We start from the raw sequence: 17,597 nt of genomic DNA, 5'->3' as shown, positions 1-17,597 counted from the left end.
GTTTTTGGTTGCAGACATACATTTTTTGAAGAGTTCTTCTCTTGCCTTTAGAGTGACAGTGTTTATGATGAGATGGAGCATCTGCTAAAGTAGGTTTCCTATTGCATCTACTGCATTAGTCTTTTAATATCCTCCCAACAGGCCCCACTATTTTGGCATTTTAGATTTTTAATGCAATAGACACAGTAGAATCTTCAGGACCTTGGCTAAGGTCCTGAAGATGATCTTTTGTAAAGCTGTCTTCAAGATATTTTTCAACATAATCAACCCATGATAAACTAATAATGTCCTTGTGTTTCAAGGTTACTTTGAAGGCTTTCTTTACGAAGCCAGATGGATCCTAGAATAACATGATTCTTATTAATGTTCATTCGATGGCCATCATTAGCCTCACAGGTCTTAATATTAGGTTTGCACCCTAAGGACTACAGAATTTGTACTCGCTAACACTGGAAGAGAACCTTCAGAATGTTGTAAATTGGCACATGCCTGTATTATGTACAAATAACTTCATCATTAATGTACTTTTGACTGACCCTTTGAATAACCTCCATTTACAGTGCCTTTCCCCCTCTGTCTGGAGCTTTTCTGCAAGTAGTTTGTGTTTAGTAGTTTAATTTATGAGATTGGCTTCCTCCATTACTGTTAAATGTACCCACAAAACCATTTTAGACGTTTCAGTGTAGTAAAATTATTGCAAATGAAAAATAAAATGATTGTGTAGTGAAATTAATAGTTAGGAAAATATGTTGCACTTTTATCTGTTAAATAGGATCTCAATTGCTGCAGCAGCATATGTATTCTGGGTGCTAGAAGTAGGGCTTAAGAAATGCTTTCCAATAGCCACTTGTATTGTGGTGAATAATTCACAACGGTCATGACAGATTCCTCCACATCCATTGCTGCTATGTAGGTCTAAAGGTTTCGTTCAGAGGTCATAAAATAAGGCTTGTGTCCTAGCTGGTGCCAGAACCTGTTGTGGCGTCCATACTTCAGTTCACAAGAAGGAAGAAGGGTAAGACAGAAGATGAAATACAAATTGTTAAACTATACCAGTACCTGCCAGTGTTGGCTTGGTTATCACAGTAAGAAATTCTGCCTCTCTGTTTCGGAACTGGAGGTTGCGCCCAATCTTTTCATACCTCTTCTCTTGGAGTCCGTGTAAAATTCATGCTGAGAAGGAGTTCAGTGTTTAATTAGAGCTTAACTCTAAAAAGTGGAATGAAATAGATGAGCTAATAGGACAGCTCCAGATTTTTTTTTATTTTTTTTAAATAAACTTTAAACAGATACTGTGGCCACTTTGTGGTCGGCGAGAATTGCTTCTCGCCTGCTTCTAGTCCCAGTATGTAGATTAGTTGAAAAGTGGCAAATGAGAGCCCCTCTAGAATTTACACACTGATGTCATATGAGCCCTTTTATAGTCCAGGAGGCAATTTTCAGGCTTCTGATGCAATGAAAATGCTTCCATAATTTTCCAGTACCTTGCATGGCATCAAAAGGAGCATGTGAACTTTCAAAATCAATCTTATTCCCGGCCCTAGTATTTATCCTGCGCCACAGTCTCTCCTCCGGTGCAAGAAAACCCCTATTTGTAGATATAGTGCTCCAGAAAGAGGAGGATGTTCTTTTTACATCTGAAATCATGGTTTTACTGGTGCATTGTTTTGGTTCTTGGGACGCTTATTCATATATATGATAGCTCTTTAATCCGGAAGGTGCCTATTTGTTAAGAATGTGTCCTATATACTGCTAGAATCATTAAATACAGTTTAGTAAGCATCAGCAGCTTTTTTGTGATTTTAAGAAACACCTTTTGCTGCTTCGTTGTTTCTTGATTATTTTGTAACTGTTTTTGTCATTGTGTACTGTCAGTCTGTAGGTGTGAAGGTAGTTATGTTTGTGTCTTATATCTTTTATTTGTTAATTAGATGCTGCAATGGTTAGTTTGCTACACGTGGTTCATGAACAATTTCTTCCCTCTAACCTTTCCCTCAATCCATGTTTTTCCTTAGCCTTCAAGATGTTCATCAGGGCCAGCAGACCACAGCCCAGGTCAAAGTCCAGTCCCGCCCCCCTTCCCAGGCTGCAGTGCTCAGCGCTAGCGCCTCCTTGCTGGTGAGAAATGGGAGTGTCCACTTAGAAGCATCACATGACAGTGCCTCTGCCGTAGGCAGTAGCAGTTTGCACGATGAACTTGGTATGCAGGCCTTAAGTAACCTTGGTGACATGGAAGTGTTAATGCAGCACATTTTGGGTAATAATGCAGTTCACTTATTTAACCATGTATGTGCATTTTTTTTTTATTGCAATGATACCATGATCATATATCATTTTCGTTTAACTTCTCTTCAAATTCTTTCCATTATGATCCACTGCTAGTGTTTGATTAGCATTAATCATTTCTTTTTAGATGTTATAGAAATGTAATAGCTTTAGGTTTACCAACAATGCTGCATTATGTCCAAAACTCTAGAGGTTGTGTTCATTGACTATTTTATGGGGGCGTGCATGAGCATGTTCACAATCTGATATGTTATTTTGTGGCAGTAGAAATACAGTTTGCTTCCAGGAGCAGAAGTCTGTAATTTATCTTCTCGCTCACATGTCAGTGTAGTTGCATGCTAAGAGTTTTGTGATGTGTTCTGTTAAAAAGAGTAGCTAGAATGAGAAGTATGTGTTGAAATTTAGGTCTTGTGCAAACAATTTCTATCTAAATTCACTAACTGAAATTCGAATTGCAACAAATGTAATTAGAAATCGCTTGATTTTATAGCTTAATTTGGTTATTTCAGCTTTTTGGGTTAACATGGACACACGTGTTCAGTTGTGTTGATGTGTCATTCTTTATGGGTTGAGGCTCTCCCTTCTTACAACAATCCTGCTTTAATGACTACAGCAGCACTGGGCTTCTTGGGAGCATTTTCAGTATCTCATTCCGGACCCTTATTAATAAGAATAGCAACTGTCTTTCGCGTAACAAACAGGAATTCAACAGTGAAATTTTTCCTTTAGACGATTTTCCTTTTTTTCTCTGTATTAAGTGAGTTTCTCTTTCAGATTGAGAGCATGTTCCACTGTTTTATAGACAAGACAGACCAAAGAGGTCTGGCACCACAGCACAGGCAACAACACAGAAACACATGCATTCACAGCTGTATATCATGATCAGCAGTACTATAAAGTCTCCAGCCCCTCCGCGCACACACACTATACTCACCAGTCTTGGAATTTCCCAAATGCACCTAAACACCCAACCACACACACAACATGGTCTGCAGCAGTTAAGTTCCAACATACACACCCACTAACCAGCAGCAGTGTCAACTTCCACATACACAGCATGGTCAGCAATAGTGTTGACCTCTACAGGCTTTCAGTTCGCACCAGTGCATGCTCCTCTCAAACTGCTAAAGTATGACATATGGCCTGAACTTTAGGTAGTTGTGGACATGTTATTACCTCTCCCTGTGTCGTAAACGTTCTACTTGCAAATATGAGATTGATAATAGAATATGGCTTTAGTGGTGGTGTCCTCGTTGGTCACAGTCATTTCTATTACTTCTAGAGGTACAGTGATTTTGGTAATTTGCCTCCACCATGTCATGCAGTAACATGTTTTCTTGTTAACTTGCTTGTCTTCTTTTCTGGGATCCTTGTAACCCAAGAGTATGTGGGGTTCCTTATAAAATCTGTAAAGAAGAAATATCCTGGATGATACCCACCTGGGTTTTAGGCACAGTTGGGGGACACTGATGGCAGCCACTGATGACCTAAAAGGGCCACTGATGTCTGCTGTGTCAATTATCTGATTTTTTTAGGTCTATCAGCAGCATTTGGATCGTTCCATCAAAACGTCTTGCTGCAGTGGCTGCCAAACATGAGTGTCTCCTGACCATTCCTTGTTTGGTTTCATTCCTGCTCGCGTAATCATTCAAGATTGCTGTAGGCAACTTTCTTTCAAAATCTCTTCCTATCAGCTGAGCTGTTCCAGAGGGCTCGACTCTGCTACCTCATTTATTCAATGCATACGTCCAACCCCTCGCTTCCCTAATTTGCTCACACATACTGCATCCTCTTTTTACATTAAATGGCCTGCATAGTACTGCAAAGACCTTTGTCAGTGCCTCATTGAGATCAAGGCTTGGATTAATCAGAACTGGCTCAAACTAAACTCAGACAAGATTAAGGACCTGGTAGTGAGGGTTGCCCCTCAGCTTGTTCTGAACTGTATCGACCCAAGTACCAAAGCCATGGATCATCCAGCTCATTCACAGTAAAAAGCTTAGATGTAAAATGGTATGACGGCTTAGTATGACGTTACAAGTGTCTGCAGTTTCTGCAGAGTGCAATTTCCAGCTCCTTAAAGACTGTGAAGTAGCACCCTTACCTTGTCTACATGCTTGGTACATGTGTATTATAACTCTAGTCATAGCAAAGCCTTATTCTTTTAATTAATTCTATCCAAAGGTCAGCTCCGTTGACTTAACTGCATTCGAGATCAAGCGTCTGGATTGGCTCCTTGAGCTCCTTAATTTGCTAGAGGTTCTCCGCCTCCACAGCAACTCCACTGGCTGTGTGTATTGCTGTTCTGCTAGAATCCAATTTAAGGCACTGTGCATGGTTCACCTTTCCATTTATTCTCCTACAACTCACTTTCTATCTTCACACATCCATCACTGTCACCCTACACCTTAGAACGGTGATGTCCCATATTGATTTTTGCTAGAAACGGAAAACATGTCTTTCTAGTCTGCAATATTTCACTGGTTGTCTTTCTATGTCATAGCACTGAGAAGACCCTATGGTGTATGTGCTTTACACAAAAACATTTACCATTACAGTGCTTATTTGGTCATTCTGTTCTCTTTTTAGGTGATCAAAGTTGTGTCTGCTAGCTTTTCTGTGCTTGTCCATGAAATGTTTCTTGGTTCCAGTTTGTTCCTTGTTGAGGAGATGGTTCCAGTTTGTAGTCTGTAGAATGTTGACTGTGATTGATGGAACTAAGTGACAGCATTTGTGACACGCACACGGCCTGGCTGGACTCTTTGGAGCTATGGTTGACCTACCAAGAATCCGAAGAGATGATGCGTTCATCCATGTTTAAGGGGGCCAGTGTGGATAGATAGGTACATATTCCATGATGTCATCCTGTTTCTTGTTAGTTCTAGATGGTCAGAGCTCATTGCTGTTGCTTCTCGAGACGGGGTGTGTAGTGTCTTGTAAGTTAGCGAGGACAGGGCCCTTTTTGTTCCTGATGGACTCCGTAGAACTGTGACGTAAGTGTTTGGGTGTGGTGAGTAGATTCCATGTTTAGAATGTTGAGTTTACGGTTACGCACAGATCAATAAAGACGTGTAGACTAAGCTCCATGTGTGGCATAGTAATTTACGAGTACTCCGGCTGGGGAGGGAATTAAAGGGTGGGTAAAACTGGGAGGGAACTAAAGGGTGGGTAAAACTGGGCATGGAATAGTGTTGGCTTCTTGGACTAGGCATGGATCATTAACGTGAAAAGTTGTGGTTTGGGGTGATGTATGCTATCCTGGTATGTTGTATTTGTTTAGGTGGGGATTATAGTGATGGTAGCATTCAGCCAGTTCGCTGTTGAGCTAGAGTGTTCTCTGAATGAAGGGCAATGATTTGTGTGTTATATTTAGTCAGTGCAATGGGTTAGGCGATTTGGCTTCTAGTGTGAAGTTGTTTACTGTGGTGTGAGGATGCAGCTGTGGGGTAGTTTTGATGTATTTTGTGTGTAATATGGTTGTGTGTTTTGTGGTATGTTATTTTCATTGATGGGATTACTAGTGAATTTGTTGTGCTTTGGTGATGTGAAATGGGGGAATTGTGAGCTGAGACATTGGTGATAGAATGTATGGTGTTATGTGAAAATCTTTTCACATGTATTAATTGTACACGTGTTTGGGCTTGAGTACGATTACGAGAAAGCTCCATGTCACTGGAGCACTTCTATTCCTGCTCAGGCTTATTGTATAAGATATCATTACTTTCTGGTAAGTGTAGTATTGATGCACTTAATTCAAACTAAATTATGTTGGACAACTGATAACAGTTAAGTGAAATCTCAGGCCTGCATCTTTGGCCACCACTGACATACTGTACGTAGGTATTGCCGTCCAAAAAGTGTGGTTAATAAAATGACGCAAGCAGTGTTTTTTGTGTTGCAGAATGTAATTTTTGGCATCAAATTTGAGCGGTTTGTTGAGGACGAAAACCTCGCCTTATTTATTTGTATAAAATGATTCTCAGTGATGTTATGTAGCAATTCGCAGAGCACGTGACGTGTGATATGATATTTCTCAAATTGGCCACTTCTGCCACAGCTAGGCTTCATCCGTTGCGTTGACCATCCTGTCTTGGAGTACTTAGATTATAAAGCAGTTTAATCAAGTAAAATTGCTGCCATCCAGTGGTCAAAGAGTCGTCTTCCAGCTCAGCACATACATCCAAAAAGCATAAAATTTAAAATTGTATCCAAATTCTTTGATACCAGCACCTTCTTTTGCATCTGTGTATTCGTTTTTGTACCATTCTCCTTTGTGTTGTCTGGATTTATTGTAATAGTCATGTGGTAAAAAGAAAATGTGGACATGTGGTGGGGCCCTTAATGTCTCCAAGAAGGATCTGGCCTGCGGCACCTCTCTGTCTGGAGTAGTTGTCCAGTATTGCCTGAATGCCTCCTGGCACCACAAAATGTGCCTGCATCCTGTCATTGAATTTCCAGCTGTGCGAAGCGGCTTCAAGGCCATCAGGCTCTTCTTCCACCCAATTAATTACTCCTCCACATTCAGTAACTCGTAATGCAGAAAATACACAGGTCCTACTTATCAAACACTTCTTAACCACAATTTAGGTTTCCCTGCTTGGGGATTTTGACATGCTGATAAATGGTGAAACTCGAGAGCTGAGGACAAGGGATTGGACCCAATCACACGAGTAACACCTAAAATGCAGGACATAAAGGCAAAGCCAATCTGTCTTCAAGCCTGATGTAACTGAGCACAAGCCAACAAGATTAGTGAATAATCCTTTGCCAAGTTACTTCCTTCCTGTACTAGATAAAACCATAGAGCAACATTACACCAATCCCTCATCCATTAGAAGATTTTAACACATGATGGCCACAAGAAGTCCACCTGAACCAAACTTGTGACAGGCGGTCATCAACCTCATGGGTGAAGTGGACGGCGAAACACCAGAACCACTACACAGAGACTACACACCACATGCTCACCCCCCCTCCCCTCACCCACCTTCCCTATATTCTTCTATGGTGGGAACCTCTGCTTGCTCATTTACAAGTTCAGACCACATCTACATAAGTGTCAAGAGGCCAAGTAATTGGTGATCGTTGCTCAGTCAAATAACATCACATTACAAAACATTAAATTAAATGTATTCTGTGGAATGGCCATAGGCATCTGTAACAAAATCTGTAATAATCAAAGCTTATGTTGTCCATTTATGAGACCAATTCCTTCAGCAAACCTGTCTGCTTTGCACATAGCGGACATTTGTCATTTTGTTGCATACCAATCACATTTGTATATTTTACCTTCTATATAATGCATTTGGATATTTTAATATTCTGTCTGTCTTTTTTTTTTTTTTTTTTTGTGCACATCTGTAGCTTGTTGCGTAAACACAGGTTTGATTCTTCCAGTAGGTACCTTGCTGCTATTGTTTTCTGACACTTGATTATTTTGTGCGTCTGTAACTGTTTTGTCTGCAGCTGATGATCTCCAAGATTCTGCTCTTGCCCACTGAGTAGCCACTCATACTCAGGGGTTCCAGCAACAAACATTTCTCATCTGGGAAGCATAATTTCAGACCTTGGCAGTGTCATTGCTGGGTATCCACAGCTGTTTCGGGTATGACTGTGTGACCATAGATTTACTGTGCTTCTGTGTCACTTGTCTATGGTTGCTTGTGTCTGATGTCCAATGTCTTTCTCCGAACTACTTTGATCATGATTAATTCCTCATGGTTCCACCCAACGTACGCAGGGTGTTGGGACTCAGATGTTGCACGTCCTCTTTAGTCAAACATTCGACTGCACAATAGATTCCAGCCTCCACCAGATGTATCTGCTGCTTTAAAAATAATCTTGGATTCTGTCTCTAGGCTTCACTCCCTGTTCAGCACTTTGATGTTTACTAGGTATCTACTCTACATCTACCCCTACCTTCTTCCATACATATTGTTCTTGAACTTGTGCCCTATGCTGGGTGATGAGCACATTATCCAGTGTGCTTGTGAATGAACAGTTTCTCATCATTCCATGTTCAAAAGCTTTCAAACCCTTCACTCTCAGCTGAACTTTACTCAGCTCAGTCTGTCATTGGTTTATCTTTTGGTCTTGGATACATTATTTTTAGATACAGGTTTTTACCATTTGCTCAATTACTTGATTAATGATTTGTTGTTGGCATTACCCCGATCACTGATCAGATTGGCAAATGCTTAATCATGGCTTTACCTGTCACATGCAAGCAGCATTTAACTGGTAGCTGGAATCTGATTCTTCTTTTCTAATGTAGCACTTTCTAACTTGAGCATACGATGAGCTACTTATTGGAGTTGGTGGTATTTTACCTTGCATACTACCAGGATCAGCCACTATGTTAATAATTAAAATCTTCGATTTCATTAATTGTAAGTTCAGGTTCTTACTTCTGCCTCCAAACGGCAGTCAAGGACAGCATCTCATATCTTTATCATTTGGCACAGGAAGTTACAGTATTATTTTGTGATGCCCTGGGTCTGACATGGGATCCAGATCTCTTCTGTCATGTTAGTCATGATTTACACCTGCCTTGAGTGTGCAGAAGTATTCCTTAGTATGATGTCCTTATGAGTTGTATATGTGGCTTATATAGTCCAGTCTTGGTTACAATGCAACAGAGTTGTTTACAGATGGGACTTTACAATGGCTAATGCTGATAAAGGGTGATGAAGGGATGTGAGAGTGTGTACACAGCATCACTGAAAATTTAAAATGGAGAACTGAAGGCTGCTGGAGGTGAGGCTTACAACAAGTATCTGGAAAGGAAGTAGATTAGCAGAATTATGTTGCAGGTCTGCACTGAGGTGCCATTTCATAGACTAGTACCTAAGCGGGAGAATGACAGAATTACTGGAGAAGTGTGGCACAATGGTTAGAGCGGCAGACCCTGAAGCTGAGATCCGGCTCAAGACCAGGGTTCAAGTCCCGCTTCGGCAGGTCTTGGGCTCAATTCCCTTGGACCAGATAATTCTCGCCTCGGTGCCTAATCTAATTAATGGGTCCCACTCTGCAACTCTGGGCAATAGCTTGCTTAATCTCCACAACGGCCCCAACAGTGCTTGGATGCCTGGCTTCACCCTGGGGGTGCCCAGCAGTGGGCACCTCACAGGGAAAAGCCAGGAGGGGTTCCATAGCGGTATGAGTACAGCGCCTTGAGACCCTAACGGGTGAGTAGTGCGCTATACAAGTGCAAATTTACATTTACAGGAGTTTTCTGTTCTTCATGAATTTCCTATGTGGCTGATTTTGGAGATTTTGGCGTTGTGGTGGTCCCATTGTCATAGGGCCACCACAGGCAGAGTTATGGGCAAAAACATTTTTTTTAAAATGCCCCGCCAAGCATTATGAGGCAAGTTTCTCGAGTGCTGTGCCAGGAGAGCCGGGTTGAAGATTTCTGTGTTTTTTCTGTTTAAAGTGCCAGTTTGTATATTTTTCAACTGCTAAACTTGTAGTAAGTGCTAGTCATGTAAAGCGCTCCTCAGATCGAGTTCGCGCTATACGAACCTTAAAAAAAAAATTAAATAAAAAAGAACCCCTCTCCAGCTTGCAGCCTTTGTGTGCAGACACCACAAAGAAACAGCAGCATGCCCAAAGCAAGGGAAAGGAAGAAATAAAATATGTGGGAGTGTGTACACAGCATCACTGAAAATTTTAAATGGAGAACTGAAGGCTGCTGGAGGTGAGGCTTACAACAAGTATCTGGAAAGGAAGTAGATTAGCAGAATTATGTTGCAGGTCTGCACTGAGGTGCCATTTCATAGACTAGTACCTAAGCGGGAGAATGACAGGAGTTTTCTGTTCTTCATGAATTTCCTATGTGGCTGATTTTGGAGATGGTAAAAGGCAGAACATGGACTGTGATTTTAATTCCCCTGCCAATTGATACCACACTTTTCTTCATGCCATGTTGCAAGTTCAGTGTGGCGTAGAAGAAATTTTCTCCAATTGTTTGCCTCAATGTAGATCAGAGTAAGATATTTTCAGTCTTACTAACATGTTGGTCTTCTCCCTGTGGATTTGCTTGGGTTTATACATGCATCTGTATCAGTTGGTATGGGTTGGTTAAGGGTATTTTTGGTGTCTTGGCTCCTTCTTTAGGCTGAGTCTGCAACAGCGCATGCACTTTAGTTTGCAAGACTATTGTTCACAATAATGGGCTTGGAGACATTTGTTGGCCTCAATGTCACTCTTCTTGGCTGCCTCCTAATTGGCCAGTGCAGGCCAAGCGTCACTTTCTGTTGAGTTATTTAATTAGTGCCCATCCACTGCTCACACTGTGATTGAAGTACTTTATCTTCTTTCTCCCCCCCCCCCGCTCTTCTCTGGTGCTCCCGTCCTCCTCCTCTGCACCTCCCACGTTTTGCTTTCCTCATACAACCTCTCTACCTTATGTGTGCTGTTGCTGCTCCCTCTTCCTCCCTTGCACCTCCTTAATTTAGCATAAACCCCCTTGCACCTTTTTTTTAAAAAACATATTGCACAGCAACACAGGCTGCTGTGCAACATGGCTTAAAAATGTTATGACAGTCAATGCCGACCGCATTATAGCAGTTTTTGCCTTGACTTTAATCCACACTGCACTGCTGTGCAACATGGCTTAACAAGCATTTGCAATGTAATAGGTCTTGCATTTGCTTGAGTTAGAGCTCTTGGCATTGTTAATGCATAACTGGACTTTTCTTGCCACATAAATTGGTCAACCCTGCTACATCATTTGGTCCTCTCTGCCACATTATTTTAGTGGCCCTACATATAACTAAAGCATTTCCATTTGCCTTCTTCCCCCATCTGTAGCAAAAAATGAAAATATTGCCATCATTTATTATATTTTATTTATTATTATTTTGGCATCCACCCCCAAACCTAGTGTGGGGATCCAGAAATGACCTAGACAGAAAGGCATGTTGTGCGGTGAGTTATGGGCAAAAATGTTTTGTAAAATGAATGCCCTGTAAAGCATTATGGGGTGAGTTTCCGGGTGCAGCAAATATTGTAGTATCTTGACTGTAATGCTCAGCTCCTGAAGGATACCATAATATAGCATTTGTAAGAAACATGGTCATGTAATTGTATAGTCAGCCCCTAGAGGGCCTAATGACATGAAAACAGAATGGCAGAAAGTAATGCAGTGTAACCATATATGTAGCCCCTAGAGGGCATACTGCCTTACACATTTTCAGGCCTAGCAGGCCTTCAATAATGCTATTATAAACAAAGCTCTTAAAGCACAAACTACTTTCAGCTGTAAAACAAGTGTTCCAGCCATGAGAGCTTTAAAAGCCATTAAATGGTGGGATAGGTTACTATTTGGGGGTCCCCCCCAAACCTAATGTGGAGACCCAGAAATGACCTAGACAGAGCACATGGTGCTGAAATGAACGGCGTTGTGGTGGTCCCATTGTCGTAGGGCCACCACAGGCAGAGTTCTGGGCAAAAAATTTTTTTTTAAAATGCCCCGCCAAGCATTATGAGGCGAGTTTCTCGAGTGCTGTGCCAGGAGAGCCGGGTTGAAGATTTCTGTGTTTTTTCTGTTTAAAGTGCCAGTTTGTATATTTTTCAACTGCTAAACTTGTAGTAAGTGCTAGTCATGTAAAGCGCTCCTCAGATCGAGTTCGCGCTATACGAACCTTAAAAAAAAATTAAATAAAAAAGAACCCCTCTCCAGCTTGCAGCCTTTGTGTGCAGACACCACAAAGAAACAGCAGCATGCCCAAAGCAAGGGAAAGGAAGAAATAAAATACAGCCACACAGCGCGAAGCAAAAGAAAAAAAAGTGTGCGCCCACGCCAAGGTATATGGCCGATTGTGCAATAATACATGTAACAGGGTCAATCTCCAAGGCAGTAACAAAGCAGCCTCAAGGCGGGACAAAAATTAACCTACGTTTGTCCCTCGTTGGGGTGATTTTGTTACCGCCTTGGCCATCGGCCCTGTTACATGGATTATTGCACGTTTGCCGATACATTTGACTGCAAGTGAACTTCTTTTTTCTTTTCTCTCTCCTTCACGCTCATGCCCATGGCGGCCGTGTTGCTTTGAGTTGGGTTGCTTATGTCAACTCTTTTACTTTTTATTTTCAGTTTGTGTGGCATAAAAAGTCCATTTAGGAATTTACAATGCTAATAGCTCTAACTCGAGCAAACACGAGACCCATTGTATTGCAAACGCTTGTTTTTTCTTTGCCTTCTGTGGACTATCACTTAATTATTGGAATTCGAGACCCCACCCCCACATTAATCTTTTAATGATATTAAATGTTCTTAGCAGTTTTAAACACTTATGAGTTCCTGGAGCACAGGTTATGTTAACCTGCTGCTATAGAGTAATAACAGATTCAGTCTTAGCAGCACTGGCCTCGGAGCGTGTCTCATCCAAATGTGTACACTAGCCCACCCAGAACCTCAGTACCTTCATCATGCTCAGAGAAAACAATCCGTGAGTGCGAGGCGCATGCAGTGCAGTGTGCCACCTGTGGCAGCATGAAATACCGTTATGTAGTTACTGTATGTTGTGATGTCACAAGTGAAATAGAAGGCATTAGAGTGATCATGCACCACTCTGCCAACTGTTGTGCGGTGTGCCATTATGTCCCGCTGCCCTGCATTACCACATTGGTGATGAAGCGGGAGCAACCCTGCTGAAAACCTTGAAGGCTAGACCAAAACAACTTTAGGCACACCATGCAATGATGCAGTCCTTGGGCTATCGAGTGAAGAAGACAAACATCCAGAGCAGACAGTACTTGCACGGGAAGAAGGCTATTTCACTGAGGCGTTCATCGACCTTAAAAGACTGAGGCCCTCATTCTGACCCTGGCGGTTTGAAACCGCCAGGGCAGAGGGCCGCGGAAGCACCGCCAACATGCTGGCAGTGCTTCATGGGCAATTCTGACCGCCGCGGTCAGAAAAGGGCAACCGGCGGTTTCCCGCCGGTTTACCCCTGGCCCAGGCAATCCTCCATGGATTCCGACCCCCTTCCCGCCAGCCTGTTCCTGGCGGTTTACACCGCCAGGAAGAGGCTGGCGGGAACGGGTGTCGTGGGGCCCCTGGGGGCCCCTGCCCATGCCACTGGCATGGGCAGTGCAGGGGCCCCCTAACAGGGCCCCATAATGAATTTCAGTGTCTGCTTTGCAGACACTGAAAATCGCGACGGGTGCAACTGCACCCGTCGCACCCCTGCAAATCCGCCGGCTCCATTCGGAGCTGGCTTCCTCTTTGCAGGGGCTTTCCCGCTGGGCCGGCGGGCGATCTTCTTGAGATCGCCCGCCGGCCCAGCGGGAAAGTTGGAATCACCGCCGCGGTCATTTGACTGCGGTGCGGTGTTTGGGCGGTTTCCGCCCGGCAGGCGGCGCCCGCCGGGGTCGGAATGACCCCCTGAGTTTGGACAGGGAAAGTGGCAAAAGAGGCAGACACTAGAAGGTGTCAACAGTTAACATGCATTGGGATCGAGCTTTCGAAGATGGACTCAGCCCCTGAATCCCTTACGGATGCCCCTCCCCCAATGCCGAAACATTTGATGATAGGATTCCACTTTCATCACCCTATCCGAGTTGCTTGCTGGCTAACACAATTCCCAAAACGATACAGCCATGGAGTAGTAACAAGAGAAATAAACTAGAAGGGTCAACCAAACATATCATGAGTGTTCAAACAGTCATAGTGTAATAAAGATGTTAGGTTGGCCTGAATCTTTGTCCTGATTGCAGTAAGGAGAGATGAATAAAACATATACAATTATCACGAACCCCACGAAAAACCTTTATCAGAAATAAACATTTGGCATTAAACTGTAATGCTCAGAGCAGCCCCTAGAGGACACCACAGTGAACATAGCATGTGTAAGAAACATGATCACGTTACCATATAGTTAACCCCTAGAGGGCATAAACACACGAAAAGAAAATGACTGAAAGTATTGTAGGGTAACTGTAAAGAAATGGCTCCCTGTTGCAGTTACCCCCCACTTTTTGCCTGATACTGATGCTGACTTGACTGAGAAGTGTGCTGGGACCCTGCTAACCAGGCCCCAGCACCAGTGTTCCTTCACCTAAAATGTACCATTGTATCCACAATTGGCACACCCTGGCATTCAGATAAGTCCCTTGTAACTGGTACTTCTAGTACCAAGGGCCCTGATGCCAAGGAAGGTCTCTAAGGGCTGCAGCATGTCTTATGCCACCCTAGAGACCCCTCACTCAGCACAGACACACTGCTTACAAGCCTGTGTGTGCTAGTGAGAACAAAATGAGTAAGTCGACATGGCACTCCCCTCAGGGTGCCATGCCAGCCTCTCACTGCCTATGCAGTATAGGTAAGACACCCCTCTAGCAGGCCTTACAGCCCTAAGGCAGGGTGCACTATACCATAGGTGAGGGTACCAGTGCATGAGCACTGTGCCCCTACAGTGTCTAAACAAAACCTTAGACATTGTAAGTGCAGGGTAGCCATAAGAGTATATGGTCTGGGAGTCTGTTTTACACGAACTCCACAGCACCATAATGGCTACACTGAAAACTGGGAAGTTTGGTATCAAACTTCTCAGCACAATAAATGCACACTGATGCCAGTGTACATTTTAGTGTAAAATACACCACAGAGGGCACCTTAGAGGTGCCCCCTGAAACTTAACCAACTAGCTGTGTAGGCTGACTGGTTCCAGCAGCCTGCCACACTAGAGACATGTTGCTGGCCCCATGGGGAGAGTGCCTTTGTCACTCTGAGGCCAGTAACAAAGCCTGCACTGGGTGGAGATGCTAACACCTCCCCCAGGCAGGAGCTGTGACACCTGGCGGTGAGCCTCAAAGGCTCACCCCTTTGTCACAGCCCAGCAGGGCACTCCAGCTTAGTGGAGTTGCCCGCCCCCTCCGGCCACGGCCCCCACTTTTGGCGGCAAGGCTGGAGGGAACAAAGAAAGCAACAAGGAGGAGTCACTGGCCAGTCAGGACAGCCCCTAAGGTGTCCTGAGCTGAAGTGACTCTAACTTTTAGAAATCCTCCATCTTGCAGATGGAGGATTCCCCCAATAGGGTTAGGATTGTGACCCCCTCCCCTTGGGAGGAGGCACAAAGAGGGTGTACCCACCCTCAGGGCTAGTAGCCATTGGCTACTAACCCCCCAGACCTAAACACGCCCTTAAATTTAGTATTTAAGGGCTACCCTGAACCCTAGAAAATTAGATTCCTGCAACTACAAGAAGAAGGACTGCCCAGCTGAAAACCCCTGCAGCGGAAGACCAGAAGACGACAACTGCCTTGGCTCCAGAAACTCACCGGCCTGTCTCCTGCCTTCCAAAGATCCTGCTCCAGCGACGCCTTCCAAAGGGACCAGCGACCTCGACATCCTCTGAGGACTGCCCCTGCTTCGAAAAGACAAGAAACTCCCGAGGACAGCGGACCTGCTCCAAGAAAAGCTGCAACTTTGTTTCCAGCAGCTTTAAAGAACCCTGCAAGCTCCCCGCAAGAAGCGTGAGACTTGCCACACTGCACCCGGCGACCCCGACTCGGCTGGTGGCGATCCAACACCTCAGGAGGGACCCCAGGACTACTCTGATACTGTGAGTACCAAAACCTGTCCCCCCTGAGCCCCCACAGCGCCGCCTGCAGAGGGAATCCCGAGGCTTCCCCTGACCGCGACTCTTTGAACCTAAAGTCCCGACGCCTGGGAGAGACCCTGCACCCGCAGCCCCCAGGACCTGAAGGACCGGACTTTCACTGGAGGAGTGACCCCCAGGAGTCCCTCTCCCTCGCCCAAGTGGAGGTTTCCCCGAGGAATCCCCCCCTCGCCTGCCTGCAGCGCTGAAGAGATCCCGAGATCTCTCATAGACTAACATTGAAAACCCGACGCTTGTTTCTACACTGCACCCGGCCGCCCCCGCGCTGCTGAGGGTGAAATCTCTGTGTGGACTTGTGTCCCCCCCGGTGCCCTACAAAACCCCCCTGGTCTGCCCTCCGAAGACGCGGGTACTTACCTGCAAGCAGACCGGAACCGGGGCTCCCCCTTCTCTCCATTCTAGCCTATGTGTTTTGGGCACCACTTTGAACTCTGCACCTGACCGGCCCTGAGCTGCTGGTGTGGTGACTTTGGGGTTGCTCTGAACCCCCAACGGTGGGCTACCTTGGACCAAGAACTAAGCCCTGTAAGTGTCTTACTTACCTGGTTAACCTAACAAATACTTACCTCCCCTAGGAACTGTGAAAATTGCACTAAGTGTCCACTTTTAAAACAGCTATTTGTCAATAACTTGAAAAGTATACATGCAATTTTGATGATTTGAAGTTCCTAAAGTACTTACCTGCAATACCTTTCGAATGAGATATTACATGTAGAATTTGAACCTGTGGTTCTTAAAATAAACTAAGAAAAGATATTTTTCTATATAAAAACCTATTGGCTGGATTTGTCTCTGAGTGTGTGTACCTCATTTATTGTCTATGTGTATGTACAACAAATGCTTAACACTACTCCTTGGATAAGCCTACTGCTCGACCACACTACCACAAAATAGAGCATTAGTATTATCTATTTTTACCACTATTTTACCTCTAAGGGGAACCATTGGACTCTGTGCATGCTATTCCTTACTTTGAAATAGCACATACAGAGCCAACTTCCTACAGTAACCGTATATTTATCCCATAGAGAGCGTGGTGCATTACACATTTTCAGGGATAGCAGGCCTACTGCAATGATATTACAAACATGACCTGTAAAAGACAAACTACTCTCAGTTGTAAAACAAACATTTCTGCCATTAGAGAGGTTAAAAAGACACTGAATGGAGGGATGGGTTATTATTTTGGGGTCCTAGGGATGACTGAGCAGAAAGAGCAGGTTGTGGTGATCGTTTTGAAGGTGATCCCATTGTCCTATGAGACGACTGAGTGCCGCAGATATTGTATGTTGAAACTACACCAAGCTGTAAAACAAAAGTTCCAGCCATAAGAGAGCTTAAAAAGGGACAGAATGGTGGGAGGGGTTATAATTGTGGGGTCCCCACTAACCTAAACAGAAACAGTGTGTCATACTGAACATTTTGGTGGTGGTCCTATTGTCCTAGGACCACCACAGGCAGAGTTATGGGCAAAAAGGTTTTGAAAAAGAATGCTTGCAAATCATTATGGGGCGACTTTTCCAGAGTGCAGTGAACATTGTAGTATCGGCTCTCCTGCTGTGCTGGGAGAGTCGCATTGTGATTCCTTTTTTTTTTTTTTTTTTTTTTTTTTTAGTGAACCATTTGTCACTTATAAGTGTTTTTCGGAAAGCTGTGGAGTGTGAAGGGGAGAGCCAAAAGAAAT

The 17,597-nt window shown here is 44.0% G+C and overlaps 1 protein-coding gene across 5 annotated transcripts in view; it reads left to right on the top strand.

Moving 5' to 3' along the window:
* The window catches only part of PCNX1 (pecanex 1), a 436,152-nt gene that overhangs the window by 182,620 nt on the left and 235,935 nt on the right, over positions 1-17,597 (top strand). For 3 of the 5 annotated variants that reach the window (XM_069208959.1, XM_069208960.1, XM_069208958.1), the window contains exon 8: positions 2,016-2,257. In XM_069208959.1, coding sequence (XP_069065060.1) covers positions 2,016-2,257 — 242 coding nt within the window. The remainder of the gene's footprint in view (positions 1-2,015; positions 2,258-17,597) is intronic. The other 2 variants (XM_069208962.1, XM_069208961.1) reach the window with 1 other exon arrangement.

The sequence above is a fragment of the Pleurodeles waltl genome, chromosome 9 (assembly GCF_031143425.1).
Source record: "Pleurodeles waltl isolate 20211129_DDA chromosome 9, aPleWal1.hap1.20221129, whole genome shotgun sequence".
In the NCBI taxonomy this organism is placed as follows: Eukaryota; Metazoa; Chordata; class Amphibia; order Caudata; family Salamandridae; genus Pleurodeles; species Pleurodeles waltl.
The sequence above is the reverse complement of the archived record's forward strand: the minus strand, read 5'-3'. Positions and strand labels throughout refer to the sequence as shown.